The sequence below is a fragment of the Nesoenas mayeri genome, assembly GCF_963082525.1.
Source record: "Nesoenas mayeri genome assembly, chromosome: 18".
Classification (NCBI taxonomy): Eukaryota; Metazoa; Chordata; class Aves; order Columbiformes; family Columbidae; genus Nesoenas; species Nesoenas mayeri.
The window spans coordinates 10,060,776-10,085,734 of NC_137566.1; the positions used below are offsets into that span (position 1 = coordinate 10,060,776).

General features: G+C 46.1%; 1 protein-coding gene across 1 annotated transcript in view; it reads left to right on the top strand.

Moving 5' to 3' along the window:
* Nucleotides 1–744: 744 nt before the first annotated feature.
* Nucleotides 745–24,959, top strand: part of COL5A1 (collagen type V alpha 1 chain) — a gene marked incomplete at its 5' end in the record, with an annotated part of 136,414 nt that continues 112,199 nt past the window's right edge. The window contains one exon of the mRNA XM_080355703.1: nt 745–844. Coding sequence (XP_080211829.1) covers nt 745–844 — 100 coding nt within the window. The remainder of the gene's footprint in view (nt 845–24,959) is intronic.

Genomic DNA, 24,959 nt, shown 5'->3' on the forward strand with positions numbered 1-24,959 from the left:
GTGTGTGCAGCAGGGGACAAACAGTATTTTCCCCCTTTTTGTCCTCCTTTCCCTGCCAGAGGAGGGTTTTGCCACCCCAGCACCCAGCTGGCCTGACAGAGGACGCCGCCTTCCCTTTCCATCCCTCCTCCTTTCACTTTTACCCTTTGCACGCACATTTTGCAGCGGCGGCCTCACTTTTTTTTTTTTGGCCAAATCCTTGCAATTTTCCATGTTTCCACAACCCCGGGCTCTATGTCCCTCGGGAGCCGGAAAGAGCAAAGGGCTGGGAGGGGAAAAAAAAAACTCCGGCTAATTCCTGTGGGGAAAGGGGAGGAAAAAAAACCCCACCGTGTTTTTGGGTGGTTGTGCAGCGTTCAAACTTGCCGGGAGCGGGGCGGGGGGGCGGGCGGCGGGGCCGGGCCGGGGGCCGCACCGCTCGGCCGTGATTTGCTGCGCGGCTCCGAGATTGACAAACTCTTGCCTTTGGGTTTAAAAGAAGGAGAGGAGGGAGGAAAGGGGAAAAAAAAAAAGGGGTGGGGGGAGAGCAAGAAAAGTTTTTCGCTGCAGGAGCAGGCAGGGGCTGGAGTGAGCGCGGCGGAGCCCCCAACAGCCCTCCGCCCGCCCCATGGCTTTATAAAGCGGCTGCTCTCCGGGGGGGCTGGCGGGGGGGTCTGAGCGGCTTTTCTTCACTTGTGTGTATATAGATATATATTATTTCCCCCCCATCCCTTCCCCCCCCAGTTGCCCCGTTTTTTGTGGACCATGGATACGCACACGCGGTGGAAAAGGCGCAGTTGGATACGGAGCTGGTTGGTACCCGCTGCGCTGGTGCTGCTGGGTGCCCTGTCCCCCGGCCGGGCAGGTAAGAGACCCCCCGAGTCCCCTCTCCATCCCCGGGACAGCGGGTCCCGGTTCCCGCGGGAGGGAGGCGGGTGGGGAGGGCCAGAGGTGGCTTTTGTGCGGGGCAAAACGTTTGTCTTTCCGTACTCACTGCATTCCGGAAAAAAAAAAAAGGAAAGAAAACCACCACCCAGCCTCCTTTAGCTGCCCGAGTCTCTGAATGCCGTTTGTCAGGGGGCCCGTAAAAGGGGAAAAAACTTAAAACAATACTTTATTCGCCTTCCTTAGAGCAGAGCAGCCTGTTGCTGAGCTTGGCTTTTTTTTCTGGAGTAAAAGTCAGGATGTTTTTCTGGAGGCTCTAGGTCTTTATATATCTACCTATGTATGTAGAATATATATTTAGTGAACTGGAACTCTATCCTGTTACATAGTTCCTGCTTCTTGAGGAGAAGAAACTTTTTGTCCAGCAGTAATCTGCTCTCCCCTCCGCTCATCGAAGCGGCAGATCTCGCTCCACAAAAGCTTTTGCAGCCGCTTCTGCTGGGGACCCCAAGGCTCACTGTGTCCTCTCCTCACCAGCCCCATTTTCCAGGGTTTCTCCCTAAAATCGTGGCTGTTGAGTGCAGCGAGAGGAAGCGCTCTGGAGTACCAGATGTTGCAGACATGCAGCCAGAAAAACCCTGGAATGTCATTTTTTTTTTCCTTACAGGAGTTGAGACTAAGCACTTTAGTTCACCAAATGAATGTTTTTGCTTTGCTGAGCATGTTCTGTTTTCCAAATGTCTGCCTGCCCCGGGTGGGCTGTGAAATGCCAGAGCAGGGCAGAGGAGACTTGTGGGGCTGCTAGGAAAAGTTTTCAGTGTTTTCTGAGTTGGTAGCGGACACATGGAGGCATTGGTGCTCTGAGGTCCCTTTATATAGTATTTCAAGGGCAAGGCTGAGAAGCAGTTTGTTGGCGAAGCTGGTTTTGAAATCTGGGAAGTTGAAGTAGATGGAGTCGTGCAGGGTAACTTGAGAAACGAAGTGAGAAGTGCCCCGAAGAGCTGAGCTGGCTGGGATTCCGCTTCCAGGCTGGATTTTTGTGTGCTCTGGGTGTTTTTTCGCTGGGAAGCCCAGGCAGTGGTGTTTGCAGGGTTGTTTGGGTGTTACCACGACAAATGTGTGTGAGATTTTGCATATAGCAGCGTGATTGCGAATTACTCTGATTTCTAGGTTCTTAAAATGACCTTAAGGAAGAAAAAAGGTGGGCGTTAAGAGGAATGCTTTCATTAAGGGTTTGCTTGCGAAGTCAGAGCAAGATGGAAAATAAGTTGCTGTGCAATGAACAAAATGCTTCTAGAACTTCTTTGCAATAAAAGTTAAGGGCAGTTGGGCTGCCCATGCGTTAGTGTTGGACTGCAAAGGTATCGGGCTGTTGCAGCACTTCTCTGTCCAGAAAAACACTGGTGTGATAGCTCATCGTGAGCTCCCTTTTTGTGCAGTTTGTCAGGCTGCTCGGTTACTTTGTGTTAGTTAAACTATTTATTTATTACCAGGCTTGTCTATTTGAAAGAAAGACGTCAAAGTTTGTTGGTTTATATTTTATTTTTTCTTTTGTCCGTGCTAATATTTTAATGGTTTGGGGGCATCCTTAGGCATTTTGCCTGTTGGTGTGTACCCTTCAGGCAGTTTCAGCAGACCGAGCTCCTTTTGAAGTTACCTGGGGAGTCTTGTGTGATTTTGGGGTCCAGCTGCAGGCACGGCTGGAGGGAGCGGAGCGCTGGCTGGAGCTGATGCTGCGGTGGAAGGCTGGAGAGCTTTTCTAGGGCCAATGTGCTGTTCCAAGTAATGACTCTGGCAGCGAAAGGCTTTGAGTTTTCCTAATGAGCCTCCTAATAGGGCATAAAATAATTTGGAGGAGGGAGGAGTCAGATTGGAACTGGTGATGCCATTGACTAATACTCTTTATAGCTTTTTTTAGTCTGAGTTCTTCGGTTTTATTTGGTTATTTCAGCTCAGATTGTTTCTGTTTCAATTTCATTTTAATCCGTTTCTCCGTATGGAGAGAGGTGAATCTCCTCTGTAATCCTCAGCAGCAGATCCATGGGGTGACTCTGAAGAAAAGGGGGAAGGACCCTCTGTGAGAGGGTTTCCAGAGAAATGGAGAAGCAGCAGTGTCAAGGGACAGGAATTGAACTGCCTGCAAACAGCCCTTCCAGCTCACATTTTCCCATATTTTAAGAGATGATGTCACACACAAATCTAACCCACAGACAAAGCTGGAATCTGCCTCTGCTTTTACAAATCCCTGTAAAATTGAATCAGGTTTCTGGGTGAAAATTTTTGGAAGCAGCAGTTTCCTTCAGTGGCGGAGAAAAGTGTAATAAGAATACATAGCATGGCCTTTAAAAGAAATAAAAATGCTGGAAATGATGAAGTATCCTGTTACCATCTGTTGCTTCTCTCCTTGGCTCTTCCCCAGCCATCTAGAATGAGCTAAAAAAAATAATAATCTTTATCCAACCAGTTAGAAGTGTTTTGTTTAATATTTTGCCAATCAAAAGTGTTGATATTGCTTTACAAGAAGAAATATGACTTTATAAGTCTGGAATTGATGGCAGATCAGATTTCCAGTGTAAAGCTTGGATTATGCTGTCAATGTATTGCCAGATTGGAACAGGACTTTGTAAGCTAAAAGCACCCAGCTGTTGGACATGCCCTGTCCAGGCAATGTGGAGACGTTCAGCTGGTGTAATATATTATTCTCCTATGTAAACTGGGGTCAAGGTGACAAATATTTGCTGTGTTGGATGCTGGAGCTGGTTTCAGACTAGCAGTTGAGGAGCTGGTTCTGCCGGCTCCCACCAAAGCTCTTGGGATCTTTGGCTCTTCAGTCCGATGTGTTGTAGTGTTGTCCGGGCACTGATTTGTTGGGGATTGGAAAAATCCCATTTCATCTCTGGTCTTTAGGGGCAGCTCTAAGGCAAAACCTGCTAAAGAGATGCTGGTTTGTGGTGTGCGAAGAGGGATGACAGCGTGGACATGCACCACCAATGCAGAGGTAGTTGTGTGAAGTATCATTTATAGAAGAATGTTAAGCAGTCTGAGCTTTCTCTGGACTTCAGAAAATAAATCTGTGGGAGTACTTTCCAGGAAACTGCTCTTCAGTCTGAGGGTTTGGGGTTTTTTTTTCTTCTATAGAGTGTAAAGCAAATTGGCAATTAAATTTTGACAGTCACTTTTTCTACCTTTTGTCTTACATTCTGCTTCTTGGATGTGCCCACCCTGTGCCATGGGGATGCTGGGGCTGTGTGGATGATGGACACCAATATCTCTGCCTAAGCATGGAAGTCTACGCTTGGAGAAACTGCATGGAGCAATAGTGCTGGGAATGTTTCCACATGAGCAGATTGAGGATGAGGGGTGGTTGGTTGGATGTCAGCAAATGCTGCAGGTGCAGAGATGGATCTCAAACCATGTTCAAACAAATGGTTTGTGTGTCACAGGTGGGGCTGTTTGCCCTTACAAGACTCCCCAATGGGGAATTAGAACCCCATCTGGCTTGCTGGTTGGTACTGGTATATTAGACAGTAAGGACCAGTGTATGCATGATGTGGTTTAGGATGGAGGTGCCTGGGTCTGGAGTGATTTTGGGAAGACCAAATGCATTTGGAGCTTGTGCTCTGCTGCCACATGAACTGACTCTGAAGTGTAACAGCCCCTAAGATGGGGGAAATCCCTGCTGCATTGAGTATAAATCTGACGCTTCATGGTTGTACACACTCGCCCCTGTTTGCTCTTGCCTGGTTTATTCAGCAGGAGTCTTACCCTGGGGAAGCAGCTATCATTCCGTGAAATGAATTATTTCACAGAGAAAAAGGTTAAAATGTTATTTGGTTTCTGTTGAAAACATGATTATAACTTTTTAATATTTGGATTTTTGGTAAATGGAAACTACTGTTTAAAGTTAAAGAATTGTCTGGGAAATAAACTGGGAATGAACTATGAAACACACCTCAGGCTTTATTCAGGCAGAGGAAGACTCCTTCCACTCTTCATTCTGTGCTCTTATCCACTGTAGACTTTTAGGAAAGCCCTTACTCTACTGCAGGTCTGATGCTGTTGAGGATATTTTGGGACTGCTGAGGCCTGAAACAGTCATCTGCTGGAATTGGGTCAAATTTAAGATCTGCAGGATTTGTCCCACATTAAAGCCCATGTCACCACAAAGGCATGTGCACACATGAGTTCTGCTACTGGAGTTCAGTTTGATAATCTGTTTTCCCTGCGCTTTGTAGGTCCTTGACTTTCAGCTGCTTTTAGTACGGAATGTGATCATCTATCTTGCATACAGGAGATTTTTTTGGAAGGGAAATCCTTCCAGGTGGACGCTGTCTTGTGCTTTCTGCTCATATCTGTATCAGGAAGCAGTATTATTGCTGGAGTTTGGCTGTTCCCCTTTGCCGGAGCATCCATCAGCAACGCGGAGCGGTGTCCTGTGCTAGCAGCTTCATTGTTTGCTGTGGGTGCAAATCTTTGACCAAGACAAGCGGAATACAATCTTCAGACCCTTAAGATTTGTTTTCTGCCTTCTGGTGTTGCCTGTTACCTACTTACACCTTCACTGTTGTTAATCCAGGTGGTGCATTCCCTCTTTTGCCTGCCTGGCTTGATAGAGGTTCCTGGCACTGTCTTTTCCAGCTGCAGCCTGACCTTGCTGTATATCAAATATATTCTTCTTACTAGCTAGATTGAAGCTTATATGATGGGTTCTGTGTTTGCAAGCTGGCAGTTTTTCTTAAAAACTAAATAAACCTTTGTGTGAAACAAAAACCCTGTATGGGAAGGATGAGCAAAACCAGGGGGAAAAAAAAAAAGTTGAGACATGAATGAATGGAAAAATTTTCCTAAAATCTAATGTTATATGGAAAAAACTTAGGTTGGCAACATGGTGTAATTAGCCACTGGGTTACTTGGCAAGTTTCAAGGCTCTTGAAATGAAGCCTAGCACTGAGTGAGCCGTCCAAATGATGCCGTGGTTTCTCTGTGGATGTGTCTGGAAAAATCTGTAGAACTAAAATAAACAAATGAAAGAGCTACACAAAAGGCATTTTTGAGGTTGGTTGCTCTGAGTCTGGGCTCTTTGTCTCTCCAGAAGCCAACAGGATTCTTCGCATCATCTGGAAGCTTTCACAATGTTGAGAGATGTCATCTTTTGAAACTAGGAAAATGGTATTAATGCATTTATAATGCCAGAGTTTTCCTTCAGGATTGTGTAAGAAGCTGCAGAGGATATTTCTGGGATTGAATGAGTGACATGAGCTACATCAGTGCTTGTTCTGAGCTTTGCTGCAGACTTTGTCCCAGCCCTTGGACAAGTCAGTCCCTGTGTTTCCCATGCCCAGGGGTCTGATCCTGCCTCCCTGTATGGAACCTGGCATTGAGGTGTTGCTTTAAAACAAACTGAACATCAATGTACTGACAAGATGTGTGTTTTCAAGCACTGAAGTGGTCTAAGAGTCTCTCTCTCTATCCTTGTGCCTCGGGTTATGTCAGTGGTTGTGGTCTGGGAGTTCTCTTCTTTAGAAGTACTTTTCCTCTCTGGGATGGTGTTTTCCTGTCTAGCAACACGAGTGCCTCACGCCGCAAATCCAGAAGGTTATTTGGAGTTTTGTCTTTAGATTTGGACAATGTTCTTGCAGATTACATGATGAGGTACAATCCAGACCTCCATGCTATTGCATTGACTATTCTCAGAACACTTTGAAGCATTAGATCTATAAATGAAATGCCAAGCAGGCAGAGGGTCTCTTAAACAGCCACACACATTTCAGTTCACTGGGAAGACACCCATGGGGAAGATGGAGGGATGCACATGGAGGTGCTGGGTATCTCTATGGGATTTTGTGGGCAGGAACAGGTCAGGAAAGCTGCTGTCTGTCTTTTTGCTGGCTCTGGGGTGGAGACATTCAGCTGTTTTGCTGATATAAGAAAGTGATTCCAGTGTATTTTGTTGCTAAGTGGTCAGTCCTTACCCAGGCCATGGGCTTGGTGTGTTCATCCTGATGGGTTTGGTTTGATTCATGAGAAGCCTCCAATGTCCAATACTATATTCCTTGTGATGCTCAGCTCTGCTGTTCTAGTTTCACCGGAGTTTGAAGGTCAAACCTTAATCTTGCTGGGTTTGGGGCAACGTTTCCATGGGTCTGGATGTCACCCAAAGGAGCTGGGCACCCTGTTTGCCTAGTGAGGGATGGGGTGTGTATTTGGGGGACCTCTCTTCTTAGGAAGCTGTAGCTTGCTGAAGATCTGGATGGTCTGCATACATAGCTTAAGTGCAGCTAAAACTTGCTGTTAGCTTGGAGTGACCCTGGATGCCACCTCTGCCTGGCTCAAGCTGTGCATCTGCAGCCAGGGAGATGCTAATTCTTTGAGTAAATAAAGTAATAAGTTTTTTCCTGGCTTGGATTTTAAGCAGACTGTTGAAAGCCCTTTTCTTTCCTCCCCTTTCTGCTTTTCGCTGCTGTAACTTGCAAAGGACAGGGGAGTTTGCTTCTCTGCTGGAAATGCTGTGAAGTTGATTGGGGTGGAGCTTCTAGAGAAGAGAGGTCACTAAGGTCTGCTGGAGTCCTGGCTGGAAGGGACTGTCGGGCAGTTTTAGTGACCAGATTTAGCGTTTCATTTGCTTGTCAGCTGGAGTTTCTATTTGTGTGGATATATAGGAAAGAGCTGTGCTTTGGCGAGCTCATGGATCCTCACCAAGAGCCTCGCTGGCCTCTTTTCCTCTGCTGCTCCTTCCTCCACCCCTTTTTTTTGGTTTCCAAGACAATACTTAAGTAAGAATTCATTGCAGCTGAATTCCTGGAGATGACATTGCCAGTTTCCCAGGATCTCTTGTACTCCTGCAACATTTTACACAGTGATTTGAATTTATTTATTTATTTATTTTGGTCTGGCTCATTGAGCTGCACCCCTCAAACATGAATCAAGCGGTGGGTCTGTGTGGCCTTTGAGAGGGCTCATTCTAGATGTGCTGGAATGAGATATCCGCTCTATGTGCTCTTGTCTGCTGAGGGGTAGAGGCTTGGTCCGAGGGCTGCAGTTCACCAGCCGAATAATGAACGCATTGTTTGTATGCCCTTATTTCCAGCTTGCACCATTAAAAGTGAATAGAAAGGTCAAGGAGATGAGTCACTGTGAATACAAGTGTCATTCTGCTCAGAAGAAATGGAAAAAGTTTCCAAGCCAGGTGTTCCAGCGGGTGCCAGACAGCTCTGTTTTACTGTACTTTTGGGGAGTTAGGAGAGTAAATCTCAGCTGAGATCTGCTGAAGTGGTCAGGCACCCAAGAGTTAGCAAGGGGCTGGGGTTTGGCAATTGCAGTTGCCAGGGGCTCACAGGGGGCTGCTGATGTAGGCTGTGTGCAGAAATTCAGGGTAATTTTTTGGGAGCATTTGGCTCATTTTTGCTGTTGTTTTGCAAAACAAACAGCTGGAGCTTGTGGGGTTAGTACGTTCTTTTTCGCAGCTTATTTATATACCTGGTGGTACCCAGAAGAAAAGGTCTCCTCCAAATTAATGTGGAAGCTCCTAGTACGAGGTTCTTAGTGGCAGGGTTTAGTGCTAGAGTTAGATTAGGCTATGGTTGGACTTGAGGGTCTCTTCCAACTGAAATGATTCTGTGATTCCAATACTCAGCCAGGCCACTTTCCTCCAGCTCTTACGACAAGGGTTGTGAAGGTGCTGTCATGGGACAGCATTATCTCTTGAAATGCTGCTGAGACAACCGTGCACCTTGAGCAGTGGGTCCCAGCTTGGTTTCTGCCCCATCCTGGGGAAAGGAGCTGCAGTTGGACCCAGTTGTAAATCAAGGTTGGTTTTAATTTCCTGCCCAAAAGCTTCATTCGACAAGTCCCAGGCAGCCGGTTAACCACCCTGGGAGAGCGCTGAAAATAGAAATGTGGCTCGTGGGTTGCACGTGTGGAAGAGGGGAGCGGTGTGAGCTATGGATGGGTTAATGCCAAGTGGGTGGGATAGGATGGGGGAGTTAGCCAGAGTTTTCCTTTAATTGATACTGCTGGGGTAATTTCAATAAAACAGCAGTGGTGGCCGGGAGGCCAGAAAACAGAAGCCAGTTCAGAAGTTGTTTATGCTCTTTTTAATGGGGTAGAGTTTCTTTAAGTCGTGGGCTCCTGGACCTGTGGGTTTCCTTTCTCACGTATCTGAAAAACCTTCCTTTGGGCTTTATCAGCATTTTGGCTAATTGCTTTTTGCTGCCTTGGAAAGGAAACATCCATAGTGCATTCGAGGGGGTGTGCTGCAGCAGACACCCCTGCACATTGTCTAGCACTGCTTTGGTATTTTGGCAGAACATGAATCCTTAGCGACAACACATAGAAATATTTACATTTTTGATCTCTAGCCATTGGATTTTTCTGTTCTGAAATCATTCCTCCAGTGTAAAACAGATATTCCTCCAAAAAATAACTACGGCTTTAGAATCTTGATTTATCCCCCCGCATCAAAATACACCTTCAGCAGAACATTAAACCAGTTATTTTTCTTGCACACCTCATGCAAGACCATTCCCTTAAACAACTTTCAGATGAATTTGCCAGTATAGTTTTGATCCAAGGTGACTGAATATACAACATAAATTCCGATTGGTATCAATGAGCGGGAACTGGGACTCATTTGCTAATGATGCAATAGAGTGATGCTGGCCAAGGATGGGAGGTGATGGTTTGTAGCTCGTGTGCATGGGAGGGCTGTTTCCCCTAAAAGATACAAGTCTGTCCACCCCCCCGATTACAGCGTCTGCTCCCTGACCGTGGGCTGCTCAGTGTCTCATCTTGGAAAGCTGTCGATTCCTTGAAGGATAAGGACTGCTCGCCTGCAGCCCTGCAGATGCTTTTCTTGATGAGGCTGATGTTGTTTTCCTCTTGATCCCGTTGGGGGATTCTGCTTTTTGTAACAGGGAGGGCAGATCACTAAGAATCCCCCCGTGGTTTCTGTGCTCCAGAAGCGATGCGAGGGTTGGGAGGAGGAAGCAGCTTTTGTCCTGGTTGCTCCCTTTGGCACACGCTGGCAAGTGCTCATATAGGAAAACTGCTCGGAATGTTCTCTCGCAAGGGTTTGCAGGGATCGGGAGAGGCATATTATCACGTCTTGTACACTTCGGGAGAAAGTCTCTCACTCTGCCTCTCTCTCAAATGTTTAAATTAAAACAATCTGTCTTTCTGCAACTGTTGGATGCTTTCCCTGCTGACCTCAGGAGCTGGGACTGGAGGAGGAGCAAACACAGACCCCAGTGCTTATAACTGGCTCTGGCCTTTTTTTTAAGCTTCAGTCTTGCTTCCCTGCAGGATGCAAAACACAAGAAAACAATAAGGGCCATATCTGCTCTGGAAACATCAATTTTCCTAGTGCTCTGTAATTAAAGAGCTATATCAGGAAGCGGCGAAGCCTTTATGTACTGCAGGCTATTGTCTTTACAGGACTATGTATAGAAAAGGCTTAACCCTTCTGCCAGGGCTGGCATGGAGGGTTAAGCCCTCTGCAGTGTCTCACCATACATTTATTTTCCGACCACAGGCGCATTCCCACAGCAGGGACTGACACTGAGATGCTCCCTATGAGCAGAGCTGAGAATTAAGTGCTGGGCAGGGGGCTGGGATGTGACTCCTGCTGACCCTGGGACTTTAGGCAGCCAAGTAGCACAGCATCATAAGGACTAAATCACAAAACCACCCTTCATCTCTCTCTTCTTTTTTTACCACTGCTTTTGTCTTGCTGCCTTCATTGCCTACAGGCCTGCATTTTTTTGGCAATTTATGAAGCATTTTACAGTGCCGCTTGGGATCCAGCCTAGGAAAATGCAGTGTGATTGCTTGTGGCAATGGGGAACATTGGATAACACCAAGCCGACTGAGATTTTTTTTCCTATGAAATATGGACCAGAACCAAAACTGGAGCTTGTTTTGGGTGTGGAAATGTCTGTAAAAAGCTTTAGGTTCCTCATTTGAAAGCACTCAGAAATTCACACCAATAAACTTAGAGATGCTCTGAAACTTTTAGAGTGAGAACATCAGTTAAAGATGTTCTGTACATCCAGAGTAACCCAGCGTGGTTCCCTCCCGGCAGCTCCCTTCTCCCAAGCCTTGGCCAGACAAGCCGGGGCCCTCCTTGCCCTGGGGACACTCATCCCAAATAATGAACAGCCGTGCTGCTAAAACGAGCACGATTTCTGCAAGCCTGGAAGGAGCTGAGTCTCTGCTGCTTGAGCAGATCTGGCCAATTTGTGGCCTGGGATGAAGCTTTTTATGGATGGAGCTGAAACATCTGGTTTTGGGGGAGGGAAAATGTGCCACATCTTTGCTTGAGCTCATATGGCCTCTGAGGAACCTGGGTGGGGTTTGGGGCCCCATATACCTGCCCTGTTGTGACTTGTGAGGTTAAGTTGATTATTTTTCTGATGGTGGCAAAGTGCCCAGCCCTGGATTATCTTATAGGAAATTTTAGTCAATGGAAAGGCTGAAAATAGATGTGGGAGATGAGGGGGAGCTTCTATGAAACTGAAATAGGTTCTCCTGTGCTGAGGGACAAAAGCTGCAGATGTGTCCCAAGAAGCCAGATCTGTTTTAAGACTTTTTCTCTCCATTTTAGTGAGCAATTAATGATAGTGGAAGGGGGTGTTGATACAGGCAGGTATGTCATGCCTGTGTAATGTTAGTTGACATGGGATTAAATAAGGCAAGTGGAAAATGCTTCTAGGAAGTAAAGTCTAGTGAGAAATAATCATCGGAGGGCTTGGGAGGTGAAACAACCTGCTCTAGACAAGCCCCAATCCTCATCCGTGCTCCTGGAGACCTGCCAGGCGACGGATCAGCAGTTGGGAAGGAAGCGGCACACTTGGCACGGGGAGGCTTTGCTGGGCTGAGCATCCTGCAGCGCTGGGGGAGCAGCTCCGTGTCACTGCACTCGCTGTCACTGCTCTCCGAAGTGTCCTGTCAGATACAAAGCGAGCAGAGGAGGGGGATGGATGTGGGGCAGGAGCTGCTCTGTCAGTCCCCCTTGCAGGGAGGCACTGGGGCAATGAATGCTGCACCAGGGTTTGGGTGGGAAAAGCAGAAACCTTGTTCCCTTGTAGTGAGGGCTGCAGCAGGGTTATTTTAGATGTTTGCACCAGCAAAAGTTGAGGCCGATGATGGGAGGAGGATGTGATGTGTGCCCTGCGACTGCTGCCTTGGTGAAGCTTTTTCATAGACCCAGCTCAGTCCTGGCTAGCATTAAACTCCAGTTTCATGTCACCGACTGGGTTATGGCTGCTTTGGTGGCGGTGGTGAACTTGACCCACAATATCCTGGTTTAATGTGAAATGGTTCTATTTATCTATGCATGCGGTAATGGACTTGAAACTGGAGCTTCTGTGCATGTCCTGGTGGCTTTTGACAGGAATGGGCAGGAAGAGCCAGGATGGCACTGGAAAAGGGCAGAGTCCTTTCCAAGCTCCTGTGTGTTTGTCTTGTATGCAGCTGATGTTATATTTCTTGGATATCTGCCTCAATGTCAAAGGGAATGTCTCTCCCCTTCTCCTTGCTCTGGAAAAGATATCTCAAGCATGTTAATGAAGGAAAGAGGACATACTGTAAGTGACCTCTTTGCACTTTTGTAAGGACAAAGTTTGTTTTCCTGTAGCCACACAAAGTCTGTCTTGCCTTTGAGTAATAAATGAGGGCATATAAAATGTATACAGATTACTTTTAAGCTATTGTGTATACCCTAGTACAAAGTACTTTATATATTGCTTATTTTAGCGATGGAGAGAATATCAAGCATGCTTCATGTATAAATCAGTCTTCTCAAAATATACTGATAGCTCTTGGTATTTGCCTTGTCTCCAGTTTCCCAAATATTTTCTTAGTTCATTTGGCCGCTTCCACTACTCAACACGCCTTTTGCTCATCTGTATGATGAGCGGTGCTGTGCTGCCGTACTTGTCTGCATGGATTGATGCCTTGATGTGTCATTTACCTTCTTTCTCTATATGTAAAAATACCAAACATTACTTATACACATTCACAAGCGGATGCACAAATGATTGGAAGTGTCAGCATGCACTTTTCCAGATGGTGGATGCGTGTTCCTTACTTCATTTATTTCAAATGTCAAACTCAATGAAATTAATTACTACCAGACTTGAACTGAAGTGACAGAGTGATTCTTGTCTCCATTTCAGCAGTGTGGGGAGAAGCTGCAGACTCCATAGCAGCAACAACCTTCAGGAGCTGAAATGCAGTTAATAAGCTGTGACTCCAAACAATGTAAAGATTGGGATTTGCAGCAGGACGACCAGTCTTTATCTGGTTTTGTGGGGAAAGCTGAGTTTGGTCTTGGGAGGGAGGGCTGTCTCATGGGGAAGAATCACTCAGCGAGCGGGATTAACTTTGTTTTGGGTTTCTTCTGCATGGCACAATTGCAGCAGTTTGCCTGGGAATTGCTGTGCTCTTGTCCCATGTGTGATTGCAGTGCTGGTGTCTCAGTGCTTTGGCATCTCGTGGCACTTCAGTAAACTCTGTTTCCACCTCTATTCTATTGCCCTTCTGTTTATATGCAGGAGGATGCTGGTGGTTTTTGTTTGTTTGTTTTATTTGCACAAGGTCTTTAACTTCTTTGGCTATTTGGGGATGGGAATTGTAGACATTGGGAGGGTTGTGAAGTTGCTCTGCTCAGATGCTCGCAAAGCCCCAGGGATGGGTACTGGGTTTGGGTGCCCAAGTTAGGGCAATGAAGGACTGGATGGCTCTGAGCTCTTGGCATTTTCTGCAGCTGGGTTGGATGAGTCTCAAGACAGTCCTGTTGAAATCGGAGCAATAACAGGAGGCTCGTTTCTGTTGTCTTTCCCTCCTGTGGTCTGTTTGCATCCTGGCCGTCCCGGCTCTGGGAACTGCGCGGAGCTCCAGGGACTCGCTCGCTATTTTGTGCTGGCCCTGGGTCACAGGCTGAGCCGAGAGGCTTCGTTTAGAGCCTTAGAAACAATAATTGTGGATGCATTTCAGTGTTCTGTGTCCACCCTGTGTTTTGCTTCGTATAGGAATAGTATGTCCTTGTAAGGGTTTTTCTAGATAATTACTTCTAATAAGCCTTTACATTTCTCAAATACCCTTGTTCATGTTTTCAAGAACATACTTTGTATAATAGCAATTATTTAAGCAGATTGCTGGTTTGCCATTTACCTCAGGGAAACAGCTGTTATCAGAGTTTTTTCTAACTATGCCTAATTAAGGATTCCCCCATTTTTAACCTCATGTGCCTCTCGGGCTGTTATCTGGGCCTGACATTCCCTTCCTTAGTGGCCGCTTCTTCCAGCCTCTCTCCCAACACTATTTGCCAGCCCTCCCTTTTTTGCCATACCCGGAAAAATAAACAGCCCGGTCTCCTTTTGCCCTCTATTGTTCCTCCCTTTTGTGCTAAGTACAGTAATGCCTCTGAGCTCCCCCAGGGCTCCTGCGTTCCCAAGCCTCCCATCCCTCTCACAAAGAACCTCTTTTCTCTCACCCTTCTGGGTGTCGGAGCTCTGCAAATACGTGCCAGCGACCCTTTGCTCTGTATGAAAATAGCCCCTGCCTTTTTGTAGCTGTCACTTATTTTTGTTCCTTTAATTAGACTTGATCCTGCTTGTATATTTTTTCTTTCCTTTGACCTTTCTTTTTGGCGCAGCAAGTAAGTTTTTTGGAGAAGTGGGTTTTTTCAGCTCCCTTTCTACCTGTGCGTACCCAGCTGTGTTGGCTCACACAGTTCTTGTCTCTTTGGGTTGAGTTGGAAGGAGCTTTAATTGCAAGGCTCCAAAATGTCCCATATATTTCCTACTTCTGGGGCGTAAGGTTCCACTGGGATGGGACTGCACACTTGTAGTTCAGATTATCCTTCCATCTGCTTTTGCCTAAAGCTGGCAGCTATTTGTGCGACTCCCTCAAATACTTGCCTCTGTGGGTATTTTAATGCTGCTGTTATAATTGAATCTGAAATACTCTCGCTCGATGTTATCTTCATTCATCCTGGCTGGCTGCTTTTCAAGGATCGTGTCCAAACAAAGGACCTGATAACTTCTTATGTGCTGACTGTCATGCTGAGATTGTGTGTAGGAGAAGGATCTTTACCTGCATTGATTTGCCCAGTATTGTTAGGATTTTGGTGGAGTGATGCTGATTTTATGCCACACGAGGATCTGCTCTATGGTACCCTGGTTATGCACAGCTAAGCTATTTTCCCATCTCATCACTATCTCATTAATCAAAATCCCTCTTCTGCTGCTGGTCGAAGCTCTGGCTTTTGCACAGGCACAAACTTATGTGGGAAAGCATTTCCAGCTCAGTTTTCAGTGACTGCCCTGGGAGTGCAGGCAGGAGCAGAATCCCTCACCCACCTGATGACACCTGTATTGTCCCCAGCTGTACCGCTGCTTGTCCTATCGGTCAGCTCGTTAGGACACCTCTGCAGATCCACCTTCATCCCCTGCTGAAGTTATTGCCTCTTCCCCTCTCTGCCTGTAATTCTTCAGCTGGCTGTCCTGGTTGGTACCTCTGAGGGCTGTTGCCACAGGGTGCAGGTGAGATTTAAGTCTGCAATATTACAGTGTAATTCAGCAATATTTCCAAATGCTTCTCTGGGGGTCAGCTGTCCTTCCAGAGCATCCTTAGATACCCCTTTGCTTTGCAAAGGGCTCTTTTATTCTGGCACCTTTGCCTAAATGATGCTTTTATTTCTCCGAGTGCAAAGGTGTGCTTGGCACAGGGGGATCTGTGCCTATGCAATTTAACCTTGGTGGTCTTTGCGGTCAAAAGAAGCCGCTTTGAGATGCTGTGCGATTCCTCCAGGAGAGAAAAATGTGAGGAGGAACAAGGGTGATAAGAGCAGTTTAACTGTGAGGATGTAGGTGCTGGTTCCGCTCGCAGCTCCAGAATGGGTCAAACTCACCCAGGGATGGGTGATGGAGTTGGGAAGGAGGACTGAGCGTCGCAATGGTGACAAGTGGTACCCAGTGTGCTTTGATTGAGAAAGCAGGTGTATTTCTTGCCAGATCTTGTTTGCTTCTTTCCATTTCATAAATCAAATAGTTCTGCATACACGGGGGTGCAGGGGCTGCCTGGCTGGGCTGTGTGTGGATGGAGTGGCCAACAGCTGCTTTTTGTGACAGCGCGAGCAGATTCCTGCCCAGTGAGCCCGTCTGCTCCAAACAGCCCGGGGTCTTGTTCAAAACTGTTAAAGGGCAATAGGGCAAGTTAGTCGTCATCCTCTTAGGATGCCCAACACATCATTACGGAGGGGCTGCCGAATGGCCTGGGACTTGACGCAGGTTCTTGTGCACGTGCTTGGGGGGGAGGTTACGATGCATTTGGGACTGAATAGCAGTGGCAGAAAAAAAGAATCCAGTTTAAGGCTTATAAAGCACATGCGTAATTAACATTTAATGTCTAACATAGGTGATTAAGGGGAAGTTTATTGGTTGGTCAGGTCAGTATGGTCTGAAGTTCAGAGCTGCAGATGAACTGTCTCTTCATCTCTCACTGACTCCTGTGACCTTGCTCAAGGCCACTTGTATTATTCATTATGGTAAAGGAAGAAAATAAATTTAATGAGCATTGTGAGCCTTTAAAACAAATAATTTAAAACAAGTAAAGAGGATAAAGTCAAGGTAAATGTCTTATGCTACAGAGAGCATGGTTTTAAAAGTGGTTAATATGCCAGAGTATTGATTTCTGTGCTGCTTTTTGCTCATCTGTGTGTTTTGTGAGGGTTTTTCATTTGCCTTTTTTTTACCTGCTGCATTTTTTCCCCCTTCGGAAGGGTGAGAATGATGTGGGCTCTGCTTGTTCTGTAGTTTAGGGACATAGGTAGAGCACGTGTCAATACCAGCTACATTTAGCCTGGCTGTGCTGGATCGATCACTTTTAACCCAAAAGGCTTTCAGGGGCTGCAGAGCCGAGTGCAGGAGCCAATTGTCTCACCCTTGGAGCTTGGGGCACTGACTTGGCTGCTGGAGGTGCCAGAGGTTGCTGTGTTAGAACTCAGGTGTCTCTATACGCTGTGATTGCATCGCTCAACATCATGTAAATGAATGCTTGTTGTGCTGTGTTCTTACATTTATTTTTTGATTACCCATCTCTTAGGGACAGATTCTGCCAGCCGTATCATCTTACCTTGTTAAGTAAATTGTCACGAAACACACTGGGATTGTTTGAAAGCAAAGTAATATATTATTCCTCAGCGGGAATAGGGCCTGGCAGAGTGATGCAGAGAGTGTATGGCTGTGCTGGGCTTCTGCAGAAAACCTCAGCTCTGCTAAGCAGTTTGATTTACAAAGCTGCAATTTGGGTGTTTGCCTTTGAAGAATTAAGTAATCTGGTGGAAAACTGGCTCTTCAGTGTTGGCAAAAAAATCAAACAAAAAAAGCCCAGCTTTTAGTGGCCAGTGTATCAAGGTGTTGCTCTTCTGTACTTCATTGTCTTTAAATGGAGTCTGTCTGTGTAGTTGTCTGGGATTTTTGTCCTGGAAACTCAGAACAATATCAGAAGTATTTGTTCCTTGATAAAAGTCTGAATTCCATTGTGATTTTGGCACCATTTTAGGTTGGGGGGACATCAGGAGAGTGGCCCTGCAGTGGAATTAATCTTTCAGCATCTATTTGATTTCTTTTCTGAAATGCAAGGAATTCATTTTGGTCAAATGTAAAGAAAAGTCTGTATTTGTGATTTAAAATTGCATTTCGCTACTGCTGGTGGGGAGACTCAATTTCCTCCATCTTTGATCTTTCTTTAGAGCAGCACCAAGATATTGTTTCACGTTTGCTGTTGTATCTGACCTCTGGTAGAGCTCTGAAATAGCTCAGATCTGGATGAATCACCACTCTTTACACTCAGAGTCCCTATGTGGCTTCCTTCTTTGTTTGGACTGCTAATTCCCCCAAATCCATCCTCTTGGGTTTATGCGCTACATGAACTATGATCTGAAGAACAAGTTCACTGCCAACCAGGGAGGGGGAAAAATGCATTGGAGAGGGACAACATCTCTCTGGGCTTCCCTCTCCTACCCATGACCGAAAAGGCAGAGAAAATGAAACGTGGTGGGCATTGCTGCTGAAAGTGCCGGGAGTGGGCCAAGCAGCTCTGGGAAAGCATGAAAGAAAAGACGCTAATCCCACCAGTTCCCTTTGCCAGGAGCGCACACGTGCCGTCCTTTATGCTGCCCTGCTTGTTTGGTGCTTTTATTTGTTTTTCCAGCCTGGAAATGAGGATTTGCCCAGCTGTTGGGAGCAGGCAATGGTGCTTTGAAATGCTCAGCATCTTCCTGCTGGGCCTGGCTGCCTCTGCCTGTGGCTGTGCCAAACACCTCAGCCCTCTGCCAAGCTCCTTTTTAATGTCACCTAAGTGAGCTGGTTGCAGCTAAGAAGCCAGAAGCATCATTTCCTGAAAGCGCTTAGAGTGTATATATACATTAGGATATGGAAAGCGTGGTCATAGCAGTCTGCAAATATTACAAGCCTGGCTGATCAAAGTTGTGATTGAGCTCTTTGAACCTCCGAGAATGATTAAGAGGTTGCGCCATGAACCAGTTCCAGGCAACTGGAAATAAGCTTGAGACTGGAATGGACCTCTACCAGATGCTGAGGCACAGCAAGGTTGGGTTTGGTTGGGGTTTACAGAGATGCTGAAGTACAAAGCCCATTTCTTACCTGCAGAAAGAAATGCAACACCGGTCCTGCTGAACAATGCTGAAGGAACTGGCTGAATATTGTATAAGGAAATTTTTAGTTGCTTCCATTCATTAGCTGAAAAGGAAGCGGTAGAGCAAAATATATTTTCATATTTTTTTTATTGGTGCTTCGGGACTGGTTCACAGGAAGGTTACCCTATATTTATTATCTACCTTTTCACTAGAAGGGGGCACTAATTGCTTTCTTGCTTGAGTTAAATGGGTTTGCAGCAATTCACGTTCTTCGGTGAATGCAAATACCGGGGTCACCTTTTCATCAGGCTCCCCAGGAACATCTTGCACAGACACTTGTGTTTGATCAAGCAACCAGTGATAAGGAACCTCCTTATTGTGAAGGCAGCACCTTCCAAAAGCAACTTCTGGCTTTTTCCTCTCTTTGCATCTGCCCTGGGGGTGGGAAGATCAACAGGGAGGAGTGATAAATTTTTCTTACTGTTCTAACTTAGCTTTATGGCCCCAAACAGCTTCATTTCTGTTCTTTCTCAGCCATGCTCTGATGGATTGTCTTGCTTTCAGTAACTTGGATCCCAGCTCAAAAGGCCTCAGGAGCACAATAAAACTGTGAGAAAAGAGAAGGAAAAAGAGATTCAGCAAGTGACTATGTACTTCAGCCATCCATTGCTAGGTATCAGCATCATGTGGCTGTGGGGGGCTTGTGTTTATCTCTTTTCTATGCCGAGTGGATTATTTCTACCTATGTTATTGTTGTGTGCCATGGTAGGATGTCAGAATTGAGGTCCCTTTTGCCAAGTTGTCTGCATGCGTTCAGTGCAAGGCTGATCCCAAAAGCAAATATGTAAAGCAGAGATGCATGGAAGCGGCTCATCCAGAGTCATAGCACAGTGTTGGCGCTGGAGCTGAGAAAGAACAAGACACTAGTTGGCATTATTTCCAGGAGACCTCTTACCCTTTGCCCGTCTATTTTCTATTTCGCCAGCCACACGGGCACTTGAAGGCAGATGATGTCCCTTCTGCATCCCCTCATTTTGCAGGGACATCGTCCCCTCCTCATTTCCCCAAAGGGCAGTGGCAGCTCTGGTGCTGCCCAGCACTCAAGTCCCTTCTCCTTGGGAGATCTTGCAGTGATATCTTTTTTTTTTAAGCTGTCATTGGCCTCTAATTAAATGATGGTTACCACACTAATAATAATAAAAAGCCCTTTATTTAAAACAAACCCATGTGAATAATTATGTAAATATTTGTCTGGGCCAGCGCTAGTTTGAGTCCTGGGAAAGCTTTTTGGATGGGTATCTTGGCTATTTCTTGTTAGCTTTTATAGTAGCATATTTCGATTTAGATGCTATCTTTGGGCTTGAAATCTTCTGCGTGTAGAATGGACGACCTGAGATGACATCTCAGCTGTTAAGTGCACCAGATATTTCCAAGAACAATCAATGTACAAATCACTTTAACTGGTTGTAATAGAAAATATTTGAAGGGGGGGGAATGATCATGCAGTTGTAACCCGAATTTTCAAATTTGTTCATGTCCCTGTGCACCTTGATCGCTGCTGCAAAATGCAGTGGCAGCCACAGATTTTGAGCTGATGAAGTCGTAATTTTACAGGAATATTGGTACATGGTGAGCAAAAAACCAATCCATAGTCTCTAAATGGACTCCTAGAGCAGTAGTGACAGATGGGGTCTGGTGGCTTTGCCACCTCTGGGAGGGTCTGTCTCATCACAGGTAGGATGGTGCAGGGAGGAGGGGGCTAATTAGCTCCTAATTGGCTCCTTATAGCTGTTTGTAATGCAGATCCTGCTTGGGGTGTGGGAGGGGATAATGGGTTGGCTTTCTCCCCTAATGACCGAGGGTCAAAGATCACAAAGGTCAGTCAAGGCTGAACAGGAGCTTCTTGCTATCACCCTAATGCCTCTTGATGTGCTCGGTTAGTGGTAATAAACCCCCTTCCCCACCCAGGGGCCTGTGGGTGGAGAGGAATCCTGTGCTTTTACCCCAAAACCTCACAAAGTGCCATTTCTTAATTTGGGCAGTTGGGAAATACGCTATGCACTTGTGATTTATTCATGATGGGGCTGGAAATTGGAAAGGAATGGGAGCTGGAGTGTTGCATTTGGATGAGCCTCTTGTTGTGCTTGTTTGGACATCAACAGATTATATATTATTCTGGCTGGTCCATAAAAAGAAAAACAACCCTCAATTGGCCTAAATTAAAATAATGTTCATTCCCTAGCGATGTTAACAAAGAAATCCATTTAAACGCCTAATCGGGAATAAATTCTGCTACATAAATATGGATTAGACTTAAAAAATCATTAGGAGCTAGTAATTTAAGTGGTGAATTCCTCCCTGCTCATGGACTCCCCTTGAGAGCACCGCAGCTCTTTGGTTTGTTTGTGGTCTTTGCTGAGAACCCCGAAACCCGTGGCTGTGGGTGGTTAATTCGGAGCTGCATCTTCCTGCTGTTCTTGCCTTGAAAGCAGCACCTGGGTTGTGCAGATGTGGGTTATATAAACTCACAAAGGAACTAATGCTCCTGAGAAAACTTGGGAAAACAAGCCTCAGAAACACTTTGCGTGAAGTCAAGTAGGTATTAATTTGGAATTTGCCTTCCAGCTACGTATTATGAGGAAAATCAGATATAGCTATAAAGTAAATACTGTGAGTGCATTCATTTAAACATCTGAGAGGAAGGATTGGTTTTACATTTCCCCGTGTCAAAATATTCGAGTATACGGTAATGCTGGAAATAACTCAGCGTTGAGCTTTTTAAAAATCATTCAATGAGATATTTAAAAATCAAAATTACTTATGCCCAGTCCCATTAACTTTATGGGCAACTAAAAATCCGCAGTGCATGAAAATGAGTCTTTTGGCTCCTAAAGAGCTGTATGCTGGGGGGTGGGTTACCTGTGGGAGTGGGGTAGTGCCCTGCAGTGAACCCCGCTGTGGTTTTGTTCCATTTCCAGGGGCTGGTGTGATGTGCCAGCCCCTCGATGCTGATTGCCAGCCTGACTGTAGCTGCAATGTTTACTATGGTGCAAATGATTGTAATTATGCAGGTGCTTGTGTTAATGTGTTTAATTAAGCTTATGGCTGGGCAAACCACTCACAGCACCACAACAGACATTAAAGGGCTGGGCACAGTTCTAGGAAGGCTGGGGAGAGGGTATTTATTATTCCAGAATGGATGCTGTTCCCCCCAAGCTTGTCCCAATGTCTGTGTGGTGCTCAGTGACATCCCTGGGATGCAATGAGATGGTTGCTCACATAAAATGACTTAGATTTTTGAGAGATGGCATGTGGAGGAGGCCACTACCTTGATCAGTGTGTCCCTGTTTTTATCAGAGGGTGGTGCCCTTCTTGTTCTTGATCCAATGCCAAGTGGTTTTGGGTACCGAAAGGAGGAGGGAAGGTGCCCTCTGTGATGTGCTGGAGCAGATGGTGCAGTTGGCTGTGGGAGGATGCTCACGCTTGCTCTGACACAGAGACTGATATGTCAGGTCTTTGTGTATTATTTCTCCCTGTCTGGGAGCTGAATATGCCAGCTTCTTTTCTCCTTGCGGGAGTAACTATTCCGCACCCCATTAAACTGGTTGCAAAACTTCGCTTGACTTTAATGCTCTGGAAGATCAGGCTCTAATTAAATCTTGCAAAGAGCATTAAGTGGTTGATCATTACAAAGCACTTTGAAAATGCAAATGCTGTCCAAGTGGAAACACATGGTACTCGTTAGAGCAAAGACAAAAGGTTGAACTTTCCTTTTCCCCCTTCAAATGCACCTGCTTGAGAGCCATGAGGAGCATCGTGTTGTCTGCAGTGGCTTAGGTGAGTCCCATGGCAGCACGGAGAAACTTGGGGCAATTCTCATGTCAGAGGGCTTGTTTTCTCATGGAAAACCTCAAGACTGTATCTGCAGAGCTACTTTCCAAAAGGCTGTGCCAAAGTTTTGCTCAGGAAGAACTGCAGACTCCTTGGATGCGATTTCCATCTCTTGCTGGTCCATCCCCATGTGCCCCCTCGGGGCTGGGGCAATCCGAGGGCTTTGCAGGGATTTTGAAGTGGGATTTTTGAGTAAAGGAACCAGAGAGTTGGGGTGGGAGGGAAGAGGATGGTGCCTGTTCACTTGCAAGTAACTTGCATCCCCATATGGCTGCCTTTCAGGAGCTGTTCCTAAAACCGAGCTCTCTTTAGGACCTCTCAGTTAATCGTTCAGAAGATGGAGTCACACTCTGTCACCCTTTCCTTTTGCAGATCTACTGAGTGTGTGAGTTTGTAGTTTTAAAGTTTTAGACTCCATTCACCCTTCATTTTTATTTTTTTTTAAATGTTTAAAGGGCAAGACTCCTTCCAGCAATCAAACTTCTGCTGGAAAACTTTCCAAAAATGTCACAGTGACCCAGAAATACTTGGTCTGACTGGTGGGCTACTGGGAAGCTCCCCCTTCATCCCAGTTTGGCGGGGACGGGGCTGTGGGCAGGGTGGAACGTGAGGCATCCCCTGCAGCAGCGGCAGCAAAACTGGTGACTCACCTAATTCTTCTGACCCTGCTGTCAGGACGAGCCGGGAAAAGCTCCTCGGACACTGAACAGCCGTGCTGACGTGGGCTGGGGCTTTGGCAGAGCTTGCCTTGGGCTCTGCCTTAAAAGGCTTTGAGCTTTTTCTCCGGAGCGGATGGGATGGTTTTGCTTCATTGGGCAGGAGGGTGCAAAGAAGCAGCTGTGCTGGGGTCCCTAGATGTTCATGCTCTTCACATCCTGCTGGTCCCTGCAGGGCTGGGGGAGCCTCAGCAGGGAAAGGGATGTTGTGTTTTGGCTTTGCACCCCAGACTTGCTATCCTGGGGATTCCACTACCCTTTCTCTGTGCTCTGGATTTTGGGCATTGCTTTCCCCCCGGGATTTGCAGGAATGGGGGTCAGCAGCTCCTTGAAAGGGGCAGATGCCCCTGTCTTGGGCTCTGTCCTCTGTCTGCTCTTGGCATGCAGCTGTGGGCTGTCCCTGCCTTCTTGGTGACAGATGTGTCACTTGGCTGTCAGAGCTCCTCAGAAGCACACCTGTCCTCCTCTCTACCCCTTTAGAACCTTTTTCCCCCTCTTTTGTTGTCTTGTCTTCTTTTTTCCTCCACCAAACAGTCCAACGTTTTCTTGCTTTCTGTGCATTGTATCTCGAAGTTTTGCGTGGCATTTGGAGCAGAGATTCTTTTTTTTGCCGTGGTTTAATTATATTCAGTGGGGGACAGGGCTGTTCTTTGCTTGCTGTTAGCTGCTAACACCATGGCTTTGTTAGAAACCCAAATGATTGATTATTTAAAAAAAAAATTTACACTTGGAGGAACAAAGATTATTTGATTCTTTGAGTTTAATGTAGTCTTGCAGAGCAGCTCCAGTATCAGTCCTGGGTTTCTTTCTTTCTCTTTTGGGTATGCATATGATCTTTCGAATCTGACTGTGCATAATGGTTTCCTTTGTTCACAGTTGGGACTATTTGGGTCTTTAAAAAAGCCTCATAAGGGGATGACATGAGTCATTGGTGAAATATACGGCTATCTAGAGCAATGTGAATTGACACAGCTCTGTTGCAGCTATTGGAACAGGGCTGACGTGCATCAGATGAGCATCTGACCCTTTTGCAGTTGAGCATTTTTGCTGTATTATGCCCCTTGCTAGGGAACAAACTTTAATATCTGCAGTCCTGCACTTCAGATTTCTCGATTCTCTTCTTTAAAACGTCTTCTTCCAAATATATAATTTATTTTACTGAGCTTCTGGGGTGCTGAGGAGTTTAAGGGGCTATATTTAAGTGCATCCAAAGAATGCTCGAGCAACAGCAAATGGAGCTTTATATTCTTATTTTTTTGCCTATGTGTTGTCTTAGCCTCTGCCATCTTGAGTCAGTTGTCCAAGGGCTGCAGCTATGAGGTTGACAGTGGTGAAAAGTGTTTAGATAAGGAGTAGAAATTGTTGAAATCTCACAGTTGTGACCTGGAGCCTCCGGGTTCCATGGATATACATCCCGAAGTGAAGCAGCTTCCATTTTGCATCTGTGTTTGTCTTTTGTGGATCTCGGTACTGGAGTATTTACCTCTTGGTATTTAATTCCTGGTAAAAGCCAAGATGTCCATGTCAACCTCTGAGCAACCGCCTGGAGAGTGAGAAGCCCCAAGGGCAGTGCAAGGGCATCCTTTGCTCTGCCCTGCTGCAGGTCTGAGCTTGGGCCTCCGAAGGAAATAATTGAGTGTTTATTTAGCGCTAAGAATAAACTATCTTGGAAAAGTATTTAAAGACATAAAAGATGGAAGGGAAGAGGGTATGTGTGTTTGTTTTCCCTTGCTGGTTTTCACACTGGGTCAGCGTGGAGGCTCAGCTTCCTCTTGGAGGGACACTTGGGTACAAATACCCAGGCTGGGATACATATTAAATGATGAGAA